The sequence below is a fragment of the Excalfactoria chinensis genome, chromosome 10, assembly GCF_039878825.1.
Source record: "Excalfactoria chinensis isolate bCotChi1 chromosome 10, bCotChi1.hap2, whole genome shotgun sequence".
Taxonomy (NCBI): Eukaryota; Metazoa; Chordata; class Aves; order Galliformes; family Phasianidae; genus Excalfactoria; species Excalfactoria chinensis.
The window spans coordinates 18,521,509-18,540,267 of NC_092834.1; the positions used below are offsets into that span (position 1 = coordinate 18,521,509).

At 50.2% G+C, this 18,759-nt stretch overlaps 1 protein-coding gene across 2 annotated transcripts; it reads right to left on the minus strand.

The window, feature by feature from the left end:
* Nucleotides 1–804: 804 nt before the first annotated feature.
* DUOX2 (dual oxidase 2) lies at nucleotides 805–17,805 on the minus strand. Of its 2 annotated transcripts, none has more exons than XM_072345522.1 (33): nucleotides 17,742–17,805; nucleotides 17,134–17,217; nucleotides 16,521–16,685; nucleotides 15,487–15,674; nucleotides 14,317–14,518; nucleotides 13,690–13,856; nucleotides 13,557–13,617; nucleotides 13,357–13,453; nucleotides 13,137–13,224; nucleotides 12,349–12,448; nucleotides 11,289–11,452; nucleotides 10,908–11,071; nucleotides 10,602–10,720; nucleotides 9,770–9,907; nucleotides 9,555–9,668; nucleotides 8,517–8,719; nucleotides 8,216–8,401; nucleotides 7,631–7,856; nucleotides 7,065–7,158; nucleotides 6,662–6,837; nucleotides 6,433–6,499; nucleotides 6,024–6,116; nucleotides 4,982–5,160; nucleotides 3,999–4,229; nucleotides 3,713–3,812; nucleotides 3,537–3,586; nucleotides 3,329–3,456; nucleotides 2,999–3,152; nucleotides 2,192–2,424; nucleotides 1,696–1,854; nucleotides 1,380–1,535; nucleotides 1,170–1,298; nucleotides 805–927 (listed from the first exon to the last, which is right to left on the minus strand). In XM_072345522.1, the coding sequence occupies exons 1-33, from the start codon at nucleotides 17,803–17,805 to the stop codon at nucleotides 805–807; spliced, it is 4,602 nt and encodes a 1,533-aa protein (XP_072201623.1). The 2 variants fall into 2 exon arrangements, with proteins under 2 accessions (XP_072201623.1, XP_072201624.1); XM_072345523.1 differs by having other exon boundaries at nucleotides 6,442–6,499; nucleotides 17,742–17,790.
* Between the last annotated feature and the right edge of the window lie 954 nt (nucleotides 17,806–18,759).

Here is an 18,759-nt window from a genome sequence, read left to right on the forward strand (position 1 = left end):
CAGTTTTGGGGGCTGTGCCCAGCCTTATGTCCTTGTCCCTCTTGCCCTCAGCCCTTCTATATGCTGAGTGGAGGGGAAATTCACTCCTGCTGAATGTATTTCTAGGTGGGATGGTGCAAATACTCTAATGGGAGCAACACCAGCATGATGCAACAAGTACTGCAAGTCTGCAGGTGACTAAGACTCATCACAGAAGGCAAAAAGATGATTTAAACTTCAGTCAGCTTTATTTAAGCAAAGATAAAATCCTATTGCTTTTTCATAGCTCAGGCGAGCAGCAGCCCAACAATGCATAGCCGGGCATTAGTTAAACAGACATAAATAATCCCTGATCAGAGGATGGTGATGCTGCTGAAAGAAGTCAGTGCAAACACAGGCCCTAAACAGACCTGGGGGAGGCTCAGAGCACTAATGAGCAGGCACGAATGAGCGCGTTAGAGAAGTTGAGCCCATTTGCTGCCTCCACATGACCTGCTACCTGGGTCTGTAGGCAAAGTGCTGTGAATTTGGGTTGTGCCACATTCCAAAAGCTGTTCAGAGCCAACCCCTGAGGTGCAGGATTAAGGCTGCAGAGCCAGGTTTGAATCCAGCACTAGGTTTCCTGCAGCAGGACAGGCAGGGTGTACTGGGAATGTGGTGCTCTGAGTGCTGGGCTCACAATCACAGGTGCATTTCTAGGAATAGCAGTGGGTGGGAGCATGGGACCATGACCACCCAAGGCCTGGCTTGAATGGATGCTGGGGTTGAATACACCTTTCCCACAAATGCTGCAGCACACAGGACTAAAATGGCAGGGGAGCAGGGTCAGAAATTCTCATAGTGATGTGCAAAGTAGGCCTGGTCCTTCTTGTTCAGTTGCTGGCAAGCCTTTTCCACGCTCTTTGTCATCCCAGGAGGGCCACAGCTGAACACCCCGATCTTGTGCACCTGGGCAAGAAGGGCGGCCAAAAGGGTCAGCAGCAGCTTCCCCCCAGCCCACATGCTCATGGATGTGGCCCTGAGGTTATCATCTCTGTGAGCAGCTACAGCAGCGTGGGGGTTTATGCCCTTCCTTACGCCACCAAGGTCTCCAGGACTTTGAGGAAAGGCTGGGGATGGGGATGTCGCTGTCCCTCAAGCTTGAAGGTGGGTGTCCCCGTCCTGTCCCCAAGCAGCCCGGTGGCACTAACCTCAGGGTGCACCTCCTGCAGTGAATCGAAGAAGGGTACGAAAGGGGGGCGGCCAAAATGGGTGATGGAGCGCAGTCCCGTGAACAGACTCTTGTTCAGCACCTTCTGGAAGTGCCGCTCACAGATGTACTGCAAGAGAGACCTTTGCATGTCAGACAGCCCACCACGGCGTGGCAGCCACCCCACAGCTGCTCCCGGCATGGGACTCACCAGCATGGTGGTGCGCAGGTCGAACTTCTCAGCCAGCTGTGTGATGTAGATGTGCACGGACACCAGCTCATTCCTGTCTGCCTCCTCCACCTCACGGATGATGTCCGCCAGCCACTCAAACTGCCGCTGTGTGCGCGTCACCCAGATGAAATAGATCTGTGGAAGTTGGGGATGAGGCTCAGCATGGGACTGGGACCTCTGCACACATTCATGGGGCTCTTCCCAGTAGGGTTGTGGGGGATTTTATCCCCAGAGATGCCAACACCAGGTGAAGGTATCTCAGGAGGGCTCTTGCCCTCTGGGTGTTTCATCTTACCTTCTTACACATCAGCTTGGAGTTGATGGATGACTTGAAGACCAGGTCTTTGAGGATGGATGCAAAAGGTGTCACCCCAATACCTCCTCCCACCAGCACCGACACCTCAAACTTGTGCCACTCCTGGTGGCCCTCCCCGAAGGGTCCATCCAGATAGAGCTAGGAAGGAGCCAGCCATCAGTACAGCATCTATATCCTCCACTTGCCCAGGGGCTGTTCACCTTCAGGGCTCACAGAATAATAGAATATCCCCAGTCGGAAGGGACCCACAAGGATCATGAAGCCCTACTTCTGGCTCTGCACAGAACCACCCAAAACCCAAACCTCATGTATGAAATCACTGTCCAAATGCTTTCAGAGCTCCAGCAGCTCAGGGCCATTCTAAGCCCACCATCCCTTGGTACAGAACCTTTTCCTAACACCCAGCCTAATTCTCCCCTTCCAGCACTGAGGTGCTCTCAGCTTTGTTAATCCCATCCCTGGAGGAACAGCTCACCTTGGGCAGCTTGCCTATAAGGGCCAGGCTCTCAGGGGAGTAGAGCTCCCGCAGGCGCGTGGTCCAGGGCCCCACGGCACGGATGTGCAGGCTCAGTGTGTCCTCGTGAGGGGCCGAGGTCAGCGTGAAGGGGTGGTACTCAGTGGTGCCCAGGGCCATGCAGGCAATGCGCACCCACTGCCCAGACTTATAGTCAAAGTCCTGTGGCCGCTGGAACCGGAGGTGAGTGACACCTGCGGAGGGGAAAGGGACCTGGCTCTGAGCACCTGATGGAGCTGTAGGTGTCCCTGTTCAGCACAGGGAGTTGGACTGATGGCCTTCAAGGGACCCTTCCAACTCAAACAAGTCTATCATTCTAGGACTTCATTTTTTCCTTTGTTAAAGTGAATAAGTCAATTGGTAGAAAGGCTTAAGGAAAGAAAGAGCATTTGAGCTTTGCTAATGGTAGGTGGGACAGCTTGAGAACAAACTGGAGGGGCTATGGGTGTGATGGCCTGAGTTCTCTGCCTCAGTTTCCCTAGTTGTGAGGAAAGCACAGGAGATCCTTACCACACAGTGTGCTGCAAAAGATGCAGAGGATTGTGTGCAATGGAACATGGCTCCCTGTTGGAGGTGCTGGGGCCACCAGCAAGCCAATTTCCGGGGCCACAGGTACCTGTATACCACCTGGGTTGGAAACTGCTACCACGAAACCACCCCATAAAATCCAGCCCTGGGGAAGATGTGTTTCCTCCACCCCTGCAGCCTCCATCCTCTTGTAAAGGGCCTGGGCTGACCTGGAACTGCACAACCAGAGAAATACGGTACCTGATGGCAGGAGCTCGGCTTTCAACACACTGATCTCCACTTTCTTCCTGCTCAGGCTGAGCAGCTTGTCTGCACCATAGATGAGAGCTGGGATGATGAAGTAGATGTGGAAGCGGGGCTGCTGGATCAGAGCGTAGCTGCCATGGATGATAACCTAGACAAGGACAGGGATGGCTGCCATCAGCACAACACTCAGCACAGACATTACTGGGTTGGTGGCAGCTCAGCAGCAGCAGGGAGCTGGAACTGAGGCCACCAGGTCCCCAGGGACCTCTCATGTGGTTGAAGTCCACAGGCATCATCCCCCCTCTCCCGTCCCATGACCTCTACCAGCACATAGAGCAGCACATAGAGATGGTGGGTGATCCAGAAGGCCTGGAAGCTAACACGACGGAAATGGTGGGTGGCAAAGACATACATCACAGCCAGAAGGATGAGCAGCAGCACTCCTGTCATGCCTGTGAAAGGAAGGATTGGGAGGGGATCAAGCCTGCCCCATTGGGACTCCATTGGGCTGGGCCCTACTGTGTTTTCTCACCTGGAATGGTCTGGAAGAACCACCAGTAATACTTCTGAGGGAGCTGTGACCTAGAGGGACAAGAAATTAACCCATGGCATAGCCAACACTGGGAGCAAACAAACTCCCAGCTTCTACTTCCATTCCTTTCTATGTCCAGGATGCTCTGCCTGGACTGTATGTTAAATTTCACCTACCCATCATTCATAAAGACACTGGAAAAGAGGCAGGACAACACACTGAGAGGTGTGACTGAGAAGATGTAGACGTTTACTAAATGACCTGCAGTGTGGAGCACTGTAGGAGAGAAATGGGGAGAGAAAAGCATCACCACCGCTGTGGATGGAGATGTGACAGACCTCACTGATGTGACCAAGGACATGGTGATTCCTCATCTTCTCTGGTGTCTTCAGGCTTCTCACCTTGTCCTGCCATGCCATGGCTGTCTGATCTTCCTGCCCTACACCCCAGCAGCCCACCTACCTGAGAAAATCAGGGCTGCCATGGCAATCCAGCGATGGAAATCCACAGCAGCATCAAAGGGGATGTAGCAATTGAGGAACGTCTCCCTCAGGATGGTGATGAGGTTGCGGCACATGGTGAGCAGGATGTAGGAGTACATGAAGGAGATGCAGGCAGCTGATCCCCGTGAGATGATGATCCCCACAAAGGTGGTCTGTGTAATTCCAGTGCTGGGGGATGCGAAGGCGTAGTCTGTTAGGGGGAAAAAGCAGAGTGGGCATCATGTGCATGGTGATAGACACCATGTCCCTTTCTGCCCCACAGGGACAGCCACTTGTGTGGCCAAGGAAATGTCATCCAGATGGGGCTGCATGTGCACAGAGACATGATTTGCTGTGTATGCTGCTGCTGCTGAGTACAGGGTGTCCTTGGAGGTCAAGGGAGGCATTTGCTCTCTGTGGGACACTGTGAATCTGCACCTTATGTCCAGAGTCGGACATTCCAACATAAAAGAGGCATCAACTAGACCAAGTCCAGCAAAATCCACCAGGACAGGTGTGAATTGGGATATGTTTACACAGGGGGAGGGTAGAGGAAATCTTGGTCAGGCTAAAGGACAGTAGGAAGGGGGGTCCCCTTTGGTGGGCTTTATAGACGGGACAGAGCCAAATTCTTTTTCAGAGTTGCATAGAGAAAGGGAGAGAAGCAACTGCATGACTTTCACGAAAGCATATTCAAGTTGGACATAAAACAAGGAAGACGGTCACAAACATTGTCCCAGGCTCATGAGGTGGTGCCATTCCCAACTTCAGAGCTCTTCAGGCCTTCTCTAGATAGGACCTTCAGCTTTGAAACTGCCCTTGCTCTGACCCTGCAGAGGTCTCATCTGACCTCAGTGATTCTATGGTGATTCCTCACAAGGACCAGTGCCACTGTCCTCGTTCTTTTGCAGCATGCCCCGTACAATGGGCAGCTCCTCAAAATGAGTGCGTAGGGTCACTCACAGTATGCCCTCTCCACAAACAAGCCAGTGGTGATGGCAGAGAACAGGACCACGCAGACGATGTGACGCCGGTAATTCTCAATGAAGCGCTTGAACTCCTGGATCTTCTGCTGAACTCTGTTCTGCTGGTACTTCTTCCGTTGTGCTTCGGTGTACAGATGCAGCTGATACTGATTGGCCCTTGTGAAAAAAAAAGAACAATAGATTTAATGTACAGGGTCCTCCTGGTCTGTGTGGCATGCTGCAGTGCTTATAGATTTTGGTCTTCCTCCCTGCACAGCACTGCAAACAGCTCTGCACACCCATCGCTGCAGTGACCCATGGGATGCGTTGTCAGTGGGTGACCTCAGGTCACTTGGTTGGTCTACTTGAAAGATGAGAGCAGCTCAGCAGGTCATGCGACTCATATATAAAACCACGATAGGGACCGTAAAAGATAATTTGCATTTTTATATTCAAACCTCCATAAACATCCCAGAATAGAAAAAGTCCTTGACATTGTTAAGGCAAACTGGGATATTAAGAAAAATATATTACTCCTAGCCATAAAAACCAGCCATTTAACTGCTGCCTTGTGAAAATATTTGCCAGTGATAAAGCAGTGAGGACTGGAGCCTCTCTTGCAACACCTGCAGGCAGCCCATGTATGAATCCAAGGGACAGAGGAGCACAGGTAGGGACTGCTGTGTAATGCTCCTGCCCGTGGGTGAGGCATACACCCCAAAATCCACTGTCATGGTCTACAAACTTGTCCACTGCATTATTATTATTATTATTATTATTATTTTATTTTTATTTTTATTTTATTTTTTTTCTTCAGAGAAACATCCACACCACCCCAGCAGAAGGAAAGTAGCCAGCCCTGCACCACCCTCATTGTAGGTGCTCCTCCAGGGCTTGGTTTGCCTGCTGGGGCCAAGCATCTCCTGCAGATCTACTCCTGCATCCCCTCCCCATGTTGTGCTACTCTTCACAGCAGCACCACTTGATCTATATGTTATGCAGAGATGTGAGAAACCCAACAAGGGGATGAGCTTACTCACTTTCTGCCTGGTCTCTTCCTCAGCTCTAGCCCTTCTCGATCCATGCAATGGGCCATCACGCCCAGGTTTGGGTCCTCCCTGTTTGAAATGGCTCTGCCAGAAAGAGGGAGAGACATACTGGCTAGAACTGTCCTTGCAGGAAGGGCTGTGGGTCAGTCAGCAACTAATTTGGCCCTTCCAAAATGTTCCCCATTGCAGCCCCATAGACACTTTCCATCTCAGACTCAGTTGAGAAGCCATCCCAGTCCTCCTGCCTGCATGAACTCTATCTGCTTGGTACAGTAAACAGATTCACTCCAAAAGCAACGCGTTTCAAGAACATTTGCTGGAGAAGCTGAGGTGAAGGATGGACATGCCCAGGGGCAGAAAGAGATGAAGAAATGTCAGCAGGATCAGCGAAAGCACTTACCCTCTGGGCTCTTTCTTGATGAAGGAGACACGGTTGTGTACGTTTTGCTTGAACACCTCAGGGACGCCTTTCAGAAGCCAAAAGAACAAAATGGCCATTTACAGTGGTTGAGTTGTTGGAGAAATTGATTTGGGATGGAACAAGATTTGGAAGCTGTGAATTAAGTGTAACTCATCCCCTCCAGGCCAACAGAGGTGACCTGGAGCTCTCATCCACTCCCCCTACTGACCCTTGATGCACAGCTGAGTGAGACGAAGCTCGTTGTCATGGTCCCGTAGCATGTAGTGGAAATCCTCCCATGTCAGCTCATCCCTGTCCTGAAACCCCGAAACATGGAACATGGACTCTGTCACCTGCTCCGCCTGCTCTCTTGACAAGCAGTTGTTCGAGATCTCAATGAAGGACCTGGAGCAAGAAGGAAAGAAGAGACCATAGCTTGAGTCCTTGCAATAACACTGGGCAGAGCCCCAGAGAAGTTTCACTGTAGAAATGAGCTCCTGGTTGTGAGTGTTGAGCCCATGGGCTCTCACATAGCTTCCTTGGTGACTGAACTGCTGAAGCAGTGAGCTACTTGTGAAGACACCTGTAACTGCAGACACTGCGAAAATGTCTGTTGGGCAGAGGAGAAGTACCTGAGCATCCTCAAAAACTCCTCCTTGGAAAGGAACCCATTCTCATCAATATCATACATCCTGAACATCAACTTGGACTTTTCCTCTGAGGACCCTGGTGGCACAGAAGAGGAAGTAAGAGCAAGATCTACTTTCACCAGCACATTTGCTTTCAGACATTGTCTTCAAGAGTCTGAACATGCACCAGTGAAGTCTCATCCAGCCCTGAAGAGAGTGAACTCACACTGCTACTCAGTCTGAATGGTAACTGAACCCATCTCCAGATCCTTGTGCTGCACTTCTGTTTGACTTTCTCAAGGGTGCGTTGAAAAAATAGGTACCAAACAATAGTTGTATATTGGAGGTGACAGATCAGCAAATTGCTGCTCTAAGATAGCTCCCCTCATGAACAGTCTCACAGAAAATATCACTACATTGCTATTGCCTCGCAACTCAAGCTGAGCTGTCATAAGAGAATTTTGTTAAGTGTTAACAGGTTGACCTGTTGGATGGATCTTGTTTGTCAGTGAGTCCAGAAAAAGGACTTTGGGCAACAGATGAAGACACCAACCACCACCAGCTCCCACCTTTCATGAAGACCACCAAGATGTCCAGGAACTCCCTGAAGGAGATGTAGCCATTGCCATCCTTGTCAGCCAGGGAGAACATGGAGTCCACAAACATGGAGTTGGCTTTGAGCCCAAGGGCCTCGGCAAACTCAGCCCTGCTCAGCTCGCATGTCAGGGACTCCTTTGCTTTCTGTGAAGACTCAAAGTTGAGCTCTCCAGCATCTGTCTTGTCAATGTCCAGCATCTACAAGTTGTGTCCCACAAAAGAAAACTCATGAGTGCCTCTGGAACAGAAGGCTGGTGCTCACCTTGTACAGAGATAGCTGGCTCTCAGTACAGGATGCCCCATGCTTCTCCTCCACATGATGGAAACGACAGTTCCATCATCCAAACATTTCTTTGCAACTCGAAACATCTGTATCACCATTACAAACTCCCTTTGTTTTCTACAAGGGAAAAAGTCCCTTGGTCCTCAAATTATTGGCAGCTTCCTTGTGCATGGCTTACCAGCTGCTACAGAGGCCAACAGCAGCATCATTCATTGCTCAGTCAATACAGAAATACCTTCCCTGATGCATCAGAGTCTGCCACACCTCTACATACCTGAGCAAACAGGTGCCTGAAGAAAGTCTCCAGAATTTGTCTCCTCTGCTCCTGGGTGACTGCCCGTTTCAGCAGGCTTTGCTCTTTCATCTCAGACACATGCAGCTCAAGGCAGCTTGTTTTCAAGTAATTTTGGAGCTTTCCAAAGAAGCTGCTCCTCTCTGCCTCCTCGCTGAAAAACAGCACCTGCAGAAGACCCCATTAAATGGCTGTGAGTGGCAGAGGCTCCAAATGATGCGGTGTGTATGTAAGGATGTTGGAAGGCCCAGAGGAGGCTCTCTCCAGGCATCATGGTACTCACCAGGTCATACTCCTTCGGGCTTTTCAACAGCAGAGCTTTGTTCCCTTTGTTGCTGGAGAGGATCACCTCCACCTTCTGCTGGGCTTTCAGGCTGACACAGCGGAGCACCAAACCTCTCCCATCCAGCACTTTGAGCACTTTGTCAGCTTGGAGCTGAATGTAGACAAGGGAGCTGTCTGTCTTGGGACCATGCCACTCCATGGCTGATGGGAAATAGCACAGCACTCAGTTGGAAATGTGTGTCTGTGGTTCTAACCCAGCACCTCCTTCACCCCTGGGAGTGACTGCATTGGGTTTGCAACAAGGGATGGAAAGCTTTCATTCTTTCCCTGCTGATGCTGTACAATGCAGATGGGGCACAGAAAATACAATACAGGTCACCTGGGTTGCTGGAGTTTTCTATTGCATAGCCTGACTTTGCTGCAATAACTATGCCATCATTTCCGCAATAGCACAAGTGTGTCTGAGTCTTAGCTGTGCCAGAGTTAAGCTCTCCCTTTCCCATCCAATTTCTGAAATTCAATCTAGACTTGCATGTTATTCAGGCTCGATGATATTCTCTAATTGCTGGCAGCACAACTGCCAAGAGACCAAACATATTAAGGGAAGAATGATCTCCCAACCACAGAACTCAAGTACACAAATACACAAGAATACAGATCACAGAGCTAGGAGACAGGATTTCTCCAGTGTCCAGAGCAAGGAGGTAAATACCCTGTCCTATGAGTGCAATTGCTTTACATAGATTTTTCTGGTAAGGTATTATCTGGCTCACAGGATGACTTGGGTTAGAAGGAACCTCATGTTGCCCAAGGTAGGAACATCGGTTATAACCAGTCTGCTCAAGGCTTTATCCAGTCAGATCTCAGACAGCATGGAGACTGCACCCTGTCATCCCAGGCAAACATTTTCTTCTTATATTCAGTTTGGATATTAGCTCCAAGCCTGACAAGTGTGACCTCCAGTGCTGCCTGGTTATGTGCCCTGACTTCAGCAGCATCACCAGGCACCATCAAAGGATCAGAAATGCTACTTCACCTTGTACTGCCTCACCGGTCACCTCCCTCCGCACACTGGCCTTCTTCTGCTTCTGCAGCTTCTTGAAATCTCTCTCACGGAGAATGGCAATGATCCAAGCAACAAAGAGACTCACTGGGGACACATGGGAGAGAGAGGCATGAGGTACCACAAAGCTCTTTTCCTGGGCTTTCTTTTGTAGAAAAGGAGATGGGTAAAGAATTGGAGTGGCAAACCTAAAGGCAAGCAGCAGAGGACAATGATGATGATGCCAAAGCCTGCACCACTGCCTTCAAAGTAATCCAGCATAGTCATGGGTGTGCAGTTGGCCAAGAGCTGAGCTGTCAGCTGCTGAGGCTGGGGGCATGGGTCTCCTGCATCAGACAAGACAGACTGTGAAAGTCATGGGGCTTTTACCTTTCCAACTTCCATCATCTCCATGAACCTCCAGATGAGATGCTGCTTGGGATTCACTGCTAAGTAACCCAGGGAGCAATGCTAAACTGGAATGCTTGAGATCTTAAGCAACAAGCTTTGTTTTCAAGGCTGAACCTTGGCACATCACATCAACCATGAGCAGAACTGGTCTCATGCTCTGGGGAGCTCAGCACTATCACCTGTCCCATGGGATGGGCTGAGGAAGAACCCTTTGCAAGCTGAGGTTCATAGCTTCTGCTTGTCTGGGACGTAAACCCAGGGAGCAATTGCAAGAAGTGCATGCCAAAGGAACCAAAACATCTTGCAAGGGCTAGAATATGTGCCAGATAAAATGATTTCAGGTCCTTCACATTTATTCTACCGACCCATGTGTGCTTGCATATAAAAGCAGATAAAGAACATGCTAGTGAGGAGAGTGACACAATGTAGGGTAGGCAGAGGCCAAGCCTTAACCCCAGAACACTTCAGGGCATCAAGAACATCCCTGCAGGAGTCCTGCAGCGCTCATGCTGTGGCTTCAGCCCATTTTCAACATCAGTGCTGCCTGCCTTGTTTACAAAGAACCACTGCATTTCACATGTTCTGCATCTCTCTCCCATGTCCCAGCTTGGTGCAGGATGGAGCACTCACCATTGCTCCACACAAATACACTGTTCTGCAGCTCTGCCTGCTGTGAATAGGTGACTGCAACCAGGACATCACGGAATGTGGTGCTACGGATCTCCTCGACCTCCTTTGCTGTGAACAGCCTGGTGAAATGATGTGGAGCCAAGTGATGGCCCTGGGGTGCCAATGCTCAGCCCCACAGACCTCATCTGTAGCAGCTGGGGCTTGCTCCCCACGCTGATTTAGGAGCATAGGGAGATGGAGGATGGTTTCTCCATCTCTGCTGTATGTTACAAGGGCTCTGCACACAAAGAAGGAAGAGGCATTTACCCATTTTTGGTGTTCTCAAACCAGAACCTGTCTCCATCACGCAGGCGCACAAACTGGTCCAGGATGATGGTGCTGAAGAGGGAACTGTCATCTTCCAGCATGCCTCCAGGGATCAGCTCCAGCCGGGCCGTGCTGTTAGCGTACAAGGCAGCAACCTCCAGGACCTGGCCAGAAACCCCCACCATGCACAGATGAGCAGAGGGAAAACTTCACCAGAAAATCCTTGTGAGCCCCCAGAAGAGGGAGGGAAGTTGGCTGGGAGGGTGCTCAGCCAGGCGTTTGACCCCCTCCCTACACTGCTGGAGAAGCCACCTACTGCTTAGAAGGCCCTGAGGTGCTCCAACATACATGGCTTCTTTATCCAAACCAGCTTCCTATTACCTTTTGCTGAGAGTGTGGGGCAAGGTTTGCCCAGTCCTGCAGAGGCTCCAACCCAAACCGCTCCCGGGCCTGGCTGTAGGTGGGCAGGCCGAGGTCCCTCCCGCGCTGCAGCCAGCTGGCCACATAGTCGGTACGGGAGTACTTCAGAGGTCCATACCAGTAATCTACAGGTGGAATCAAATCACCGTGATGCTATGGCAGAGCTAACATGGCAGCCTCAACTGTACTGGGTGCCTGGCAGGCCTTGTCTCTCTGCCATAGGCCATGCTGAATCATAGAATTACAAGGCTGGAAAGGACCTACAAGATCATCTAGTCCAACTATCCTCCCATTACCGTTGCTACCACTAAAGCCACTAAACCAGCCCTCATAGCTCCTCATCCAGACACCGCTTGAACACTGCCAGGGACAGCGACTCCACCACACAGATCACACACAGAATCACAGAATGACCCGGGTTGGAAGGGACCTCAAGGATCATGTAGTTCCAACCCCCCTGCCTAGCAGGGCCACCAAACATACGCCTTTACTAGATCAGGTTGCCCAGAGCCCCGTCCAACCTGGTCTTGAGCACCTCCAAGGACGGGGCATCCACAACCTCCCTGGGCAGCCATTCCAGTGCCTGACCACTCTCTGAGAGAAAAAGCTTTTCCTTATGTCCAATCTAAACCTCTTCTGGTACAACATTTGGGCATTTCCTCAGGTCCTGTTTGTTGCCTGTGGGAAGAGGCCAAACTCCTCCTCATCACAACCTCCCTTCAGGAAGTTGCAGAGTGCAATGAGGTCTCCTCTGAGCCTTCTCTTCTCCAGACTAAACAATCCCAGCTCCCTGAGCCACTCCTCACAGGATTTGTACTCCAGACCCCTCACCAGCTTTGTTATCCTTCTCTGGACATGAACATGGGGACCAGCACCATGCTCTTGTGATGAAGGGCAGAAGGCTGTGGTCAGCATGCCCTGCACGGGGCTGAATCTGGTCTGAGCGTGATGGCATCAGCCTCCCCACCTCGGCCCACACACAGCCCCACAACGTGCCACCTGGGTGTATGGGAGTGCAGACCTTGGAGATCTTCCACCACGATGCTGTCCTCCCGTTCTGCAATCTGCGAGCTCATCCCCAGCAGGAGGTCATCCACATCTTCCTGCTGCATCCCAGTGCTCTGAGGGAAGATTAGGTGATTCCCCTCAGATCAAAGGATGTAGAAAAGCCCCACATCCCTGAACCCAGCACCCGAAGGACTAAGGGGATCTATGGGTCTTCCAGGTTCATCTCCCCTGCATCATTTCAACCTTGAGGTCTAAGCCTGCTGAACCTGAAGAAGGCACCTGGGTATTGTCTGGATGAGGAGGATCTCACTCTCCTTGCTTACTCTAATCATACACTGTGCCCAGTTTCCCTTTCATCCCCTGTGCAGTCCTCCATAACATAAAGCACTGAATGAAGCCTAGGGTAAGCCGACCACCAACCCAAGCAACTAGTGGATTTTCCTGGCCATGGCACGTGTCCTCCTGCAGAGCCTTGGGGCACAATCAGACCAGTAGCTGTTAGCATGAAAGTGATCCTGCCACCACCACCAGAGCTGAACAGGAACCAGAATAGATCAAGCTAGAAAATAAGCCCAAAGAAGGGGATAAGAGGCAGAGCAGCTCCAGTCCAGCTCTCTCACAGCAGTAACCACTCTGCAGACTGACTCAGTGTCCAGAACAGATTCTGTCTTCACATCCCTGACCTCATCAGCTGAAGGGACAATAGGTTCCTTCCCTTTGTGGGAAATGACTCCTCCCAAGGAAAAGACAGTCCGTGGGGAAACAGAACTTCTAACACATGCTTGGAATCCTTCTCCATACCTCTCTGCTCCAGTAGCTGTTGCAGAGCCGCACCACTGGAAATGGACCACCAGAGCTGGACACATTTCGTAAATGGCATTTGGGGTCCCTAAGACATCAGAGAAGGGCTGGACACTTAGACCCTGGCCAGGGATGTCCCCAGGCTGAGGCCAGGCAAGGATTCTCCCCAGCCATGACTCAAGCTTGGGTGTCCCCTTTTCTGGCTTCATGCTCTTCCTACCTCTTGTAGGCACCTGGTGGCACCATGGTGGCAAGGAAAATCCTCGCTGCTGCCACAAATTCTGGTGAGAGGCTGGGGTCCATGTGCTGCTGGTAACCTGCAGGGAGGCAGTAATGGCTGGATCCAGCACCCAAGATGGAGGGAGAGGAGATGGAGCCCTGACCCCAAGCTCCTTTGCCCCATTGCCCACTGTGACTCACCTGTGTAGTTTTGAACAGGTGTCCCCAGCAGCGCTGGCAGCCACTCATACAGCACAATGCTCTAGGGCACAGGGAACCAGGTCAGAGACAAGATCAAGGAAAACACCGGGGACCACAAGGTCCTGTCCCTCACCTGGAAGGTGGCAATGACCCTCTTGCGAGCGTGCTGGAAGATATCCTCATCAGACCATCTAGGGTGATCCTTGGCTAGCTCTGCAGCCAGGTAGTTGTGGTATCGAAACCAAGCAATGCTCATGGCCTGCAGGAAGAGGTTCTCGTTTCCCCAGGCATTCCCCAGGTCTGCAAGAGCCACCAGAGACATCAGAGGGGGATGGAGACACCCATGCCTTCACCTCCTGCTCACCATCCAGGGGCTTGCCGTATCTGTGGCTAAGAAGCCCCCAGCCCCATGGTCGAAACCCAGCCTTCCCTACCCCCTGCTCTTTTCCCCTCACTGTTTCTCCCTGTGGTTGTGAGCAAGTGGGCAGCATGGGCCTGAAGCACAGAGCAGGGATAAGGTGAGTAAGGAATTCAAGGCAAGCTGAGACTGTTTTTATTGTCTGTATCCCCTTTCCCAACAGGAGATGGTTTCAAATCTGAGGCATGAGCACCTACCAGTCTCTGGGAAATGACCCAAAGGGGACACAGTAACTTCAGTTCACAGCACATCTTTCTCCCCCTCAGTCTAGGACGATACCTTCTCTCCCACATCTAGGTAACCATGAGACAACCACTAAGGAAGCTGCAGATTGTCCCTTACCGTAGATTCCACGAGGGCCGCCCTGTCCAGTGGACGGATCCAGAGCTTTCCACATGGGGACCTTCCCATCTGTCTCCCTGGGGACGTGCCCTCCAGGTCCCGATGCCAACCGTCCATTTGAGAAGTTCCGCAGGGCATCACTCCAGGAATGTGACGGGCCATAGATGGAGCTGCCATCCAGCCAGCCCGTTACCTCATTGGTCTAGGGTGAGAACAATGGGTGTCATAAGGTGCAAGATGTCTGAAAAGTCACATCCTGACCTGTCTGGTCTTGCAAGCCACCCCATCCCCTGTTTTAGCAAGAACTACCAGGGTGCAAGTACAATCACAGCCAATCCCCATGCAATCTGATGGACTAATTCCTGCAGGAATGCTTTATCTTTTGAAAGCATGCAGAAGTTTTCATTCTTCTAAGGCTTGAAACTGCTTAAAACGTGACCTGCTAATCTGGTCTCATCATGCTTTGTCATGAGAAAGGTTTAGATAGGGCAGGGCAGTTTTGCTTCAGCAATTTTTGTTGGGAAACACTCCAGAATGAAAAAAAAAACAACCCACAGCACACTGACTTTGGAATGCATCCAGCACTGCAGAACATGGAGACATTTGTGGAAACCCAGAAGCTTTACAGCCTTATGACAGTACCAGCTCATTTCCATGATAAATTATTAAAGAGTTGCCTAAATTACATGTCTTAAACTGATTACTACAGTGGTCTGAGTGTAGAAATCTGGTATTGAAATTCTTTATCATTAAAAGGTCCCGGTTATCATTTTTTCACCAGCTAGAGACTGCTCTTATCCAGTACCAGCAGACTTATCTACGCTTATTTTGATGCAACAAAAATTCCAATAGACAAGGAAGACTTAGAACTGCTCCTTTATACTTTCTCTTCTGCTCTCTCTAAAGCATACAAGGCACTCAAATGTGCATTAAAATTAGGCAGATCTAGAGTAACCAAGTTTTCTTCTGGCCAAAAAAACACTAATCTTGACTAACCACAGTTATTGCTCCATGAAAACCAGCACCTTGCAGGTTGTGCTTTGGGTTCATTTGCAATTTCAGACACCTGAGAAAGTGCTGCCCTTTTCTTTGGAAATGCCATAAACCCAAACTCCAGATAAAGATGAATTTAGCTGAAAAAGGAAGGGAAAAGGAAATGCAGTCTCTTACCTGTTCTCGGGGGCTATTGGGGCTCTGCCCCGTCTCCAGTGCCCAGTGGATACGCTGGAAGGGTAGGACAACATCTCCAGTGCCTGCAGGGTCAAAAACGGGGTCCCCCTTTGGGATGTGGATGTTCAGAAACTCAGCAGGACAGCCAGGTTTCTCTGTCCCCAGGATGTCTGAAAGCACGTGGAAACCTGCCAGAGAGCCAAACGTGGGCAGTTGTTGGGATGACAGTCACCAGCACCTGGAATAGATGATGCTCCAGGTACTCCTGGTTAGACCTCATGAGTAAGGAAAGGGTATTCATGGACCGGGGTGGAGGAACTCAGACAGGAGTTCAGAGACCATCTTTAGGCCACTACTTTTCCAGGAGCAATGCTCAGCCATTACTTCTCTGAACTCCCCCTTGCTGATGTCCTTGTAAAGACTAGTGGCTGCTGATGAGGTTGAGCTCAGTGACTCTTGGCCTGTTTGAGCTTTAGTGGGATGGGAAAATGTGCCTCCAAGGAGAAGTTAAATGGTACCACACCAATGTCTACCCCTCCAATGGCTCATCTCGGCACTGAGCACCCTCATGAAGCCATCTGGGGACCTATAAGAACTTTGAGCTGCGTGAAGCTGATTTGTCTCCACATCTCTGACAAGTTCAGCCTGTTCCTCAGTGAGCCAGCAGCTCCCAGGGGCTCCAGACCCCCCTGGAGCAACAGCAGAAACTGCTCTGGCTTGTAGCACTTCTGCCCAGCAACCACACACCATGCGGCTCTTATCAGATCTGTCAGTTGTTTTACAATCAGATAACTCTACTGCTAAAACAAATGAGGAAGTTTCTAAGTGACAAATATCAGTATTTGTCAAAGGTCACCAAAAATGCATGCCTGTCATATGACACATGGACAGCATTTTGGTAGGGCAACAAGCAAGGTTCTGCCTTTAGAATGTGGGCTTGAACTGAATCAGCGGGTGTGAGGAGAGCTCTGATGTACCATCTGGGGGCATGAAAAACAAATGTCTTCCCCAGCTTGGCAGTTCCCAGCTCTTACCAAAGAATACAGCCAGCACAGTTGTGTTTTTCTTGGAGGGCAGCCCAGAAGGTCCCCGTGCCACCGTGTTGCTGAGTTGGCGAGCATTGGGTACATGGGGCTCCTGCAGGGCCTGGTAGACACCGTCCGCGTAGTTGGCTGGCAGGAGACGCAGCAACCGGGAACCTGTGACACCAGAGCATGGGTCCAACGGCACCCAGAAGCAGGGTACACCCATGTGTGTGAAGGAACAAGAAGAAAGAGACAGAAGGAAACAGGCAATTTTGGTACTAAGGCCTACTCCCAATATTTCTTGCAACACTGGGATCAAGTCCTTATAAAATGAAGAGAGATCCTGTGTGGGCATGTTCCCTTCCTGTTGTCCTTCTCCTCTCCCTCTGCAATCCCTTTGCTTTATGTGAGAGCTCAGTGGTGTGCTGCATGTAGTAACTGGAGTGATACTGAGCTGCCTGTGTTGACTTACTGTGTAAGTACAGGGATTGCTCACACTGCAGGAAGAAGGAAGGAACAGCCAGAGGGGCACAGAGACAAAGGAGAAGATGAGAAACACCCTGACTTCACACCAAAGGGTTCGAAAAGACCCTCCACTGCCATCCCCAGCCCTGGCACGCACCCACTGAGCCGCGGCTGTGGTGCTGCAGGTTGTTGTACCAGCCATCATAGCGCTGCACCTCCCAGGGGATGTTCTTCTGGGCTCCTGGAAGAGACAAACCTACGTGGTGAGCAGCAAAGTAACGCATGGAAGGAGTGTTTCCACTATAAAATCATATTATGCTGTTATATTTTCCCCATATTCTTTCTGAAACCTTCTGTACAACAGGTATTTTGAGAAGTTTTGCCCTCTTCTGAGGAATAATCTATGTATGAAGTAGAAATTAATGGTTGGGATCCTGATGTTTCTAAATCAATGCATATGATTTCTGGCTCCCACCACTCTGCTTTCAAATGATCTTCATTTTCTCCTCTCCATTCCAAAAATCCTCTCTTACTTCTCACCACCTGGGGTTATGCTCTCCTCTTTGCACTGTGTATTAACAAGCTGTGCACTCAAACAGAGCAATAGAGGAGTCTCCAAGACTGCGGGCTCCACACACTCAGGATCTTGCTCCATTTTCTTAGCTTCTCACAAAATGAATCATCTTCCCTCTGATAAAGCACCCCCTGAAACTCTGCTGGATCCAGGCTTTACCCTTGGACACCCTTCCCAGAAACTGCTCTTACCACCCAAGGTCCACGACATCAGTAGAACCATTGTCAAACTCAACATCATCTCTGTGTGCTGCATCTGCCTCTGGTTCCTTTGAAGAAGCAATCTGCAAATAGGATGAGAAATGAGCTAGATCTGGCTTCTCCAGGAGGCACCATCCTTGGAAGTATTCAAAAGATGCGTAGATATAGTGCTCAGGGACGTGGTTTAGTGGCAGACTTGTCAGTGCTAAATTAATAGATGGACTTGATGGCCTTAGAGGTTTTCTCCAATCTAAGTAATTCTGGGATCCTATGATCTACACACCATACTGTCCACTCCCTCTTGTAGTGTCTACTACTGCCATCCGTCATCAGTACTACCCAGTTTGGGCTGTAGGAAGGAAGTAGGGTGCCTATCAACCTGGCCTGAGATGGTCCTTCTGCTGAAGCAGGACCAGGTAGCCCCAACGGTATGTTCTCAGTTCCTTATCCACGGCCTTAAGCTCTGCCAACTCAGCTAATACAAATAAGCTCATCCTTACAGAAACAGACATTTAAACCACTGGTTTCTCTGCACTCACATTGTTTTATCCAAACAAAACTAAGCTGTGGACACAATGGGAACAACTACAGCATGCAGTCAGGTACCCCCAAATGTGCTAAATTTGCAGTTAACTCTGTGTCAATTCTCAGCTTATCTTCTTGCAAATGCTTGATGACACCCTTGGGACCAGTCTTTCTTGTGACGCCTTACTATATTACTTCCTACAAAGACCTTGAGTCCAGAGCAAATGTCATGAACGGGACATGAACCTTCAAATCCTTGGCCAACATCTGACTGTACAGAGGGATTCCTGGCCATAAACAGCAAAGATTATCGTTTTTAAAAATCACAAGTGATATAATGCTGCCACCAGCTTTCCATGCACAGGAATACCAGACTTGGATATGACTCCAAAATAGAGTTTTCCACTAAATATGGTCTTTGTCCACTTGGTCCAGCATTATGGGTAAGTGACAGCATTGTGGGTGAGTATCCGAAGGCTAACAT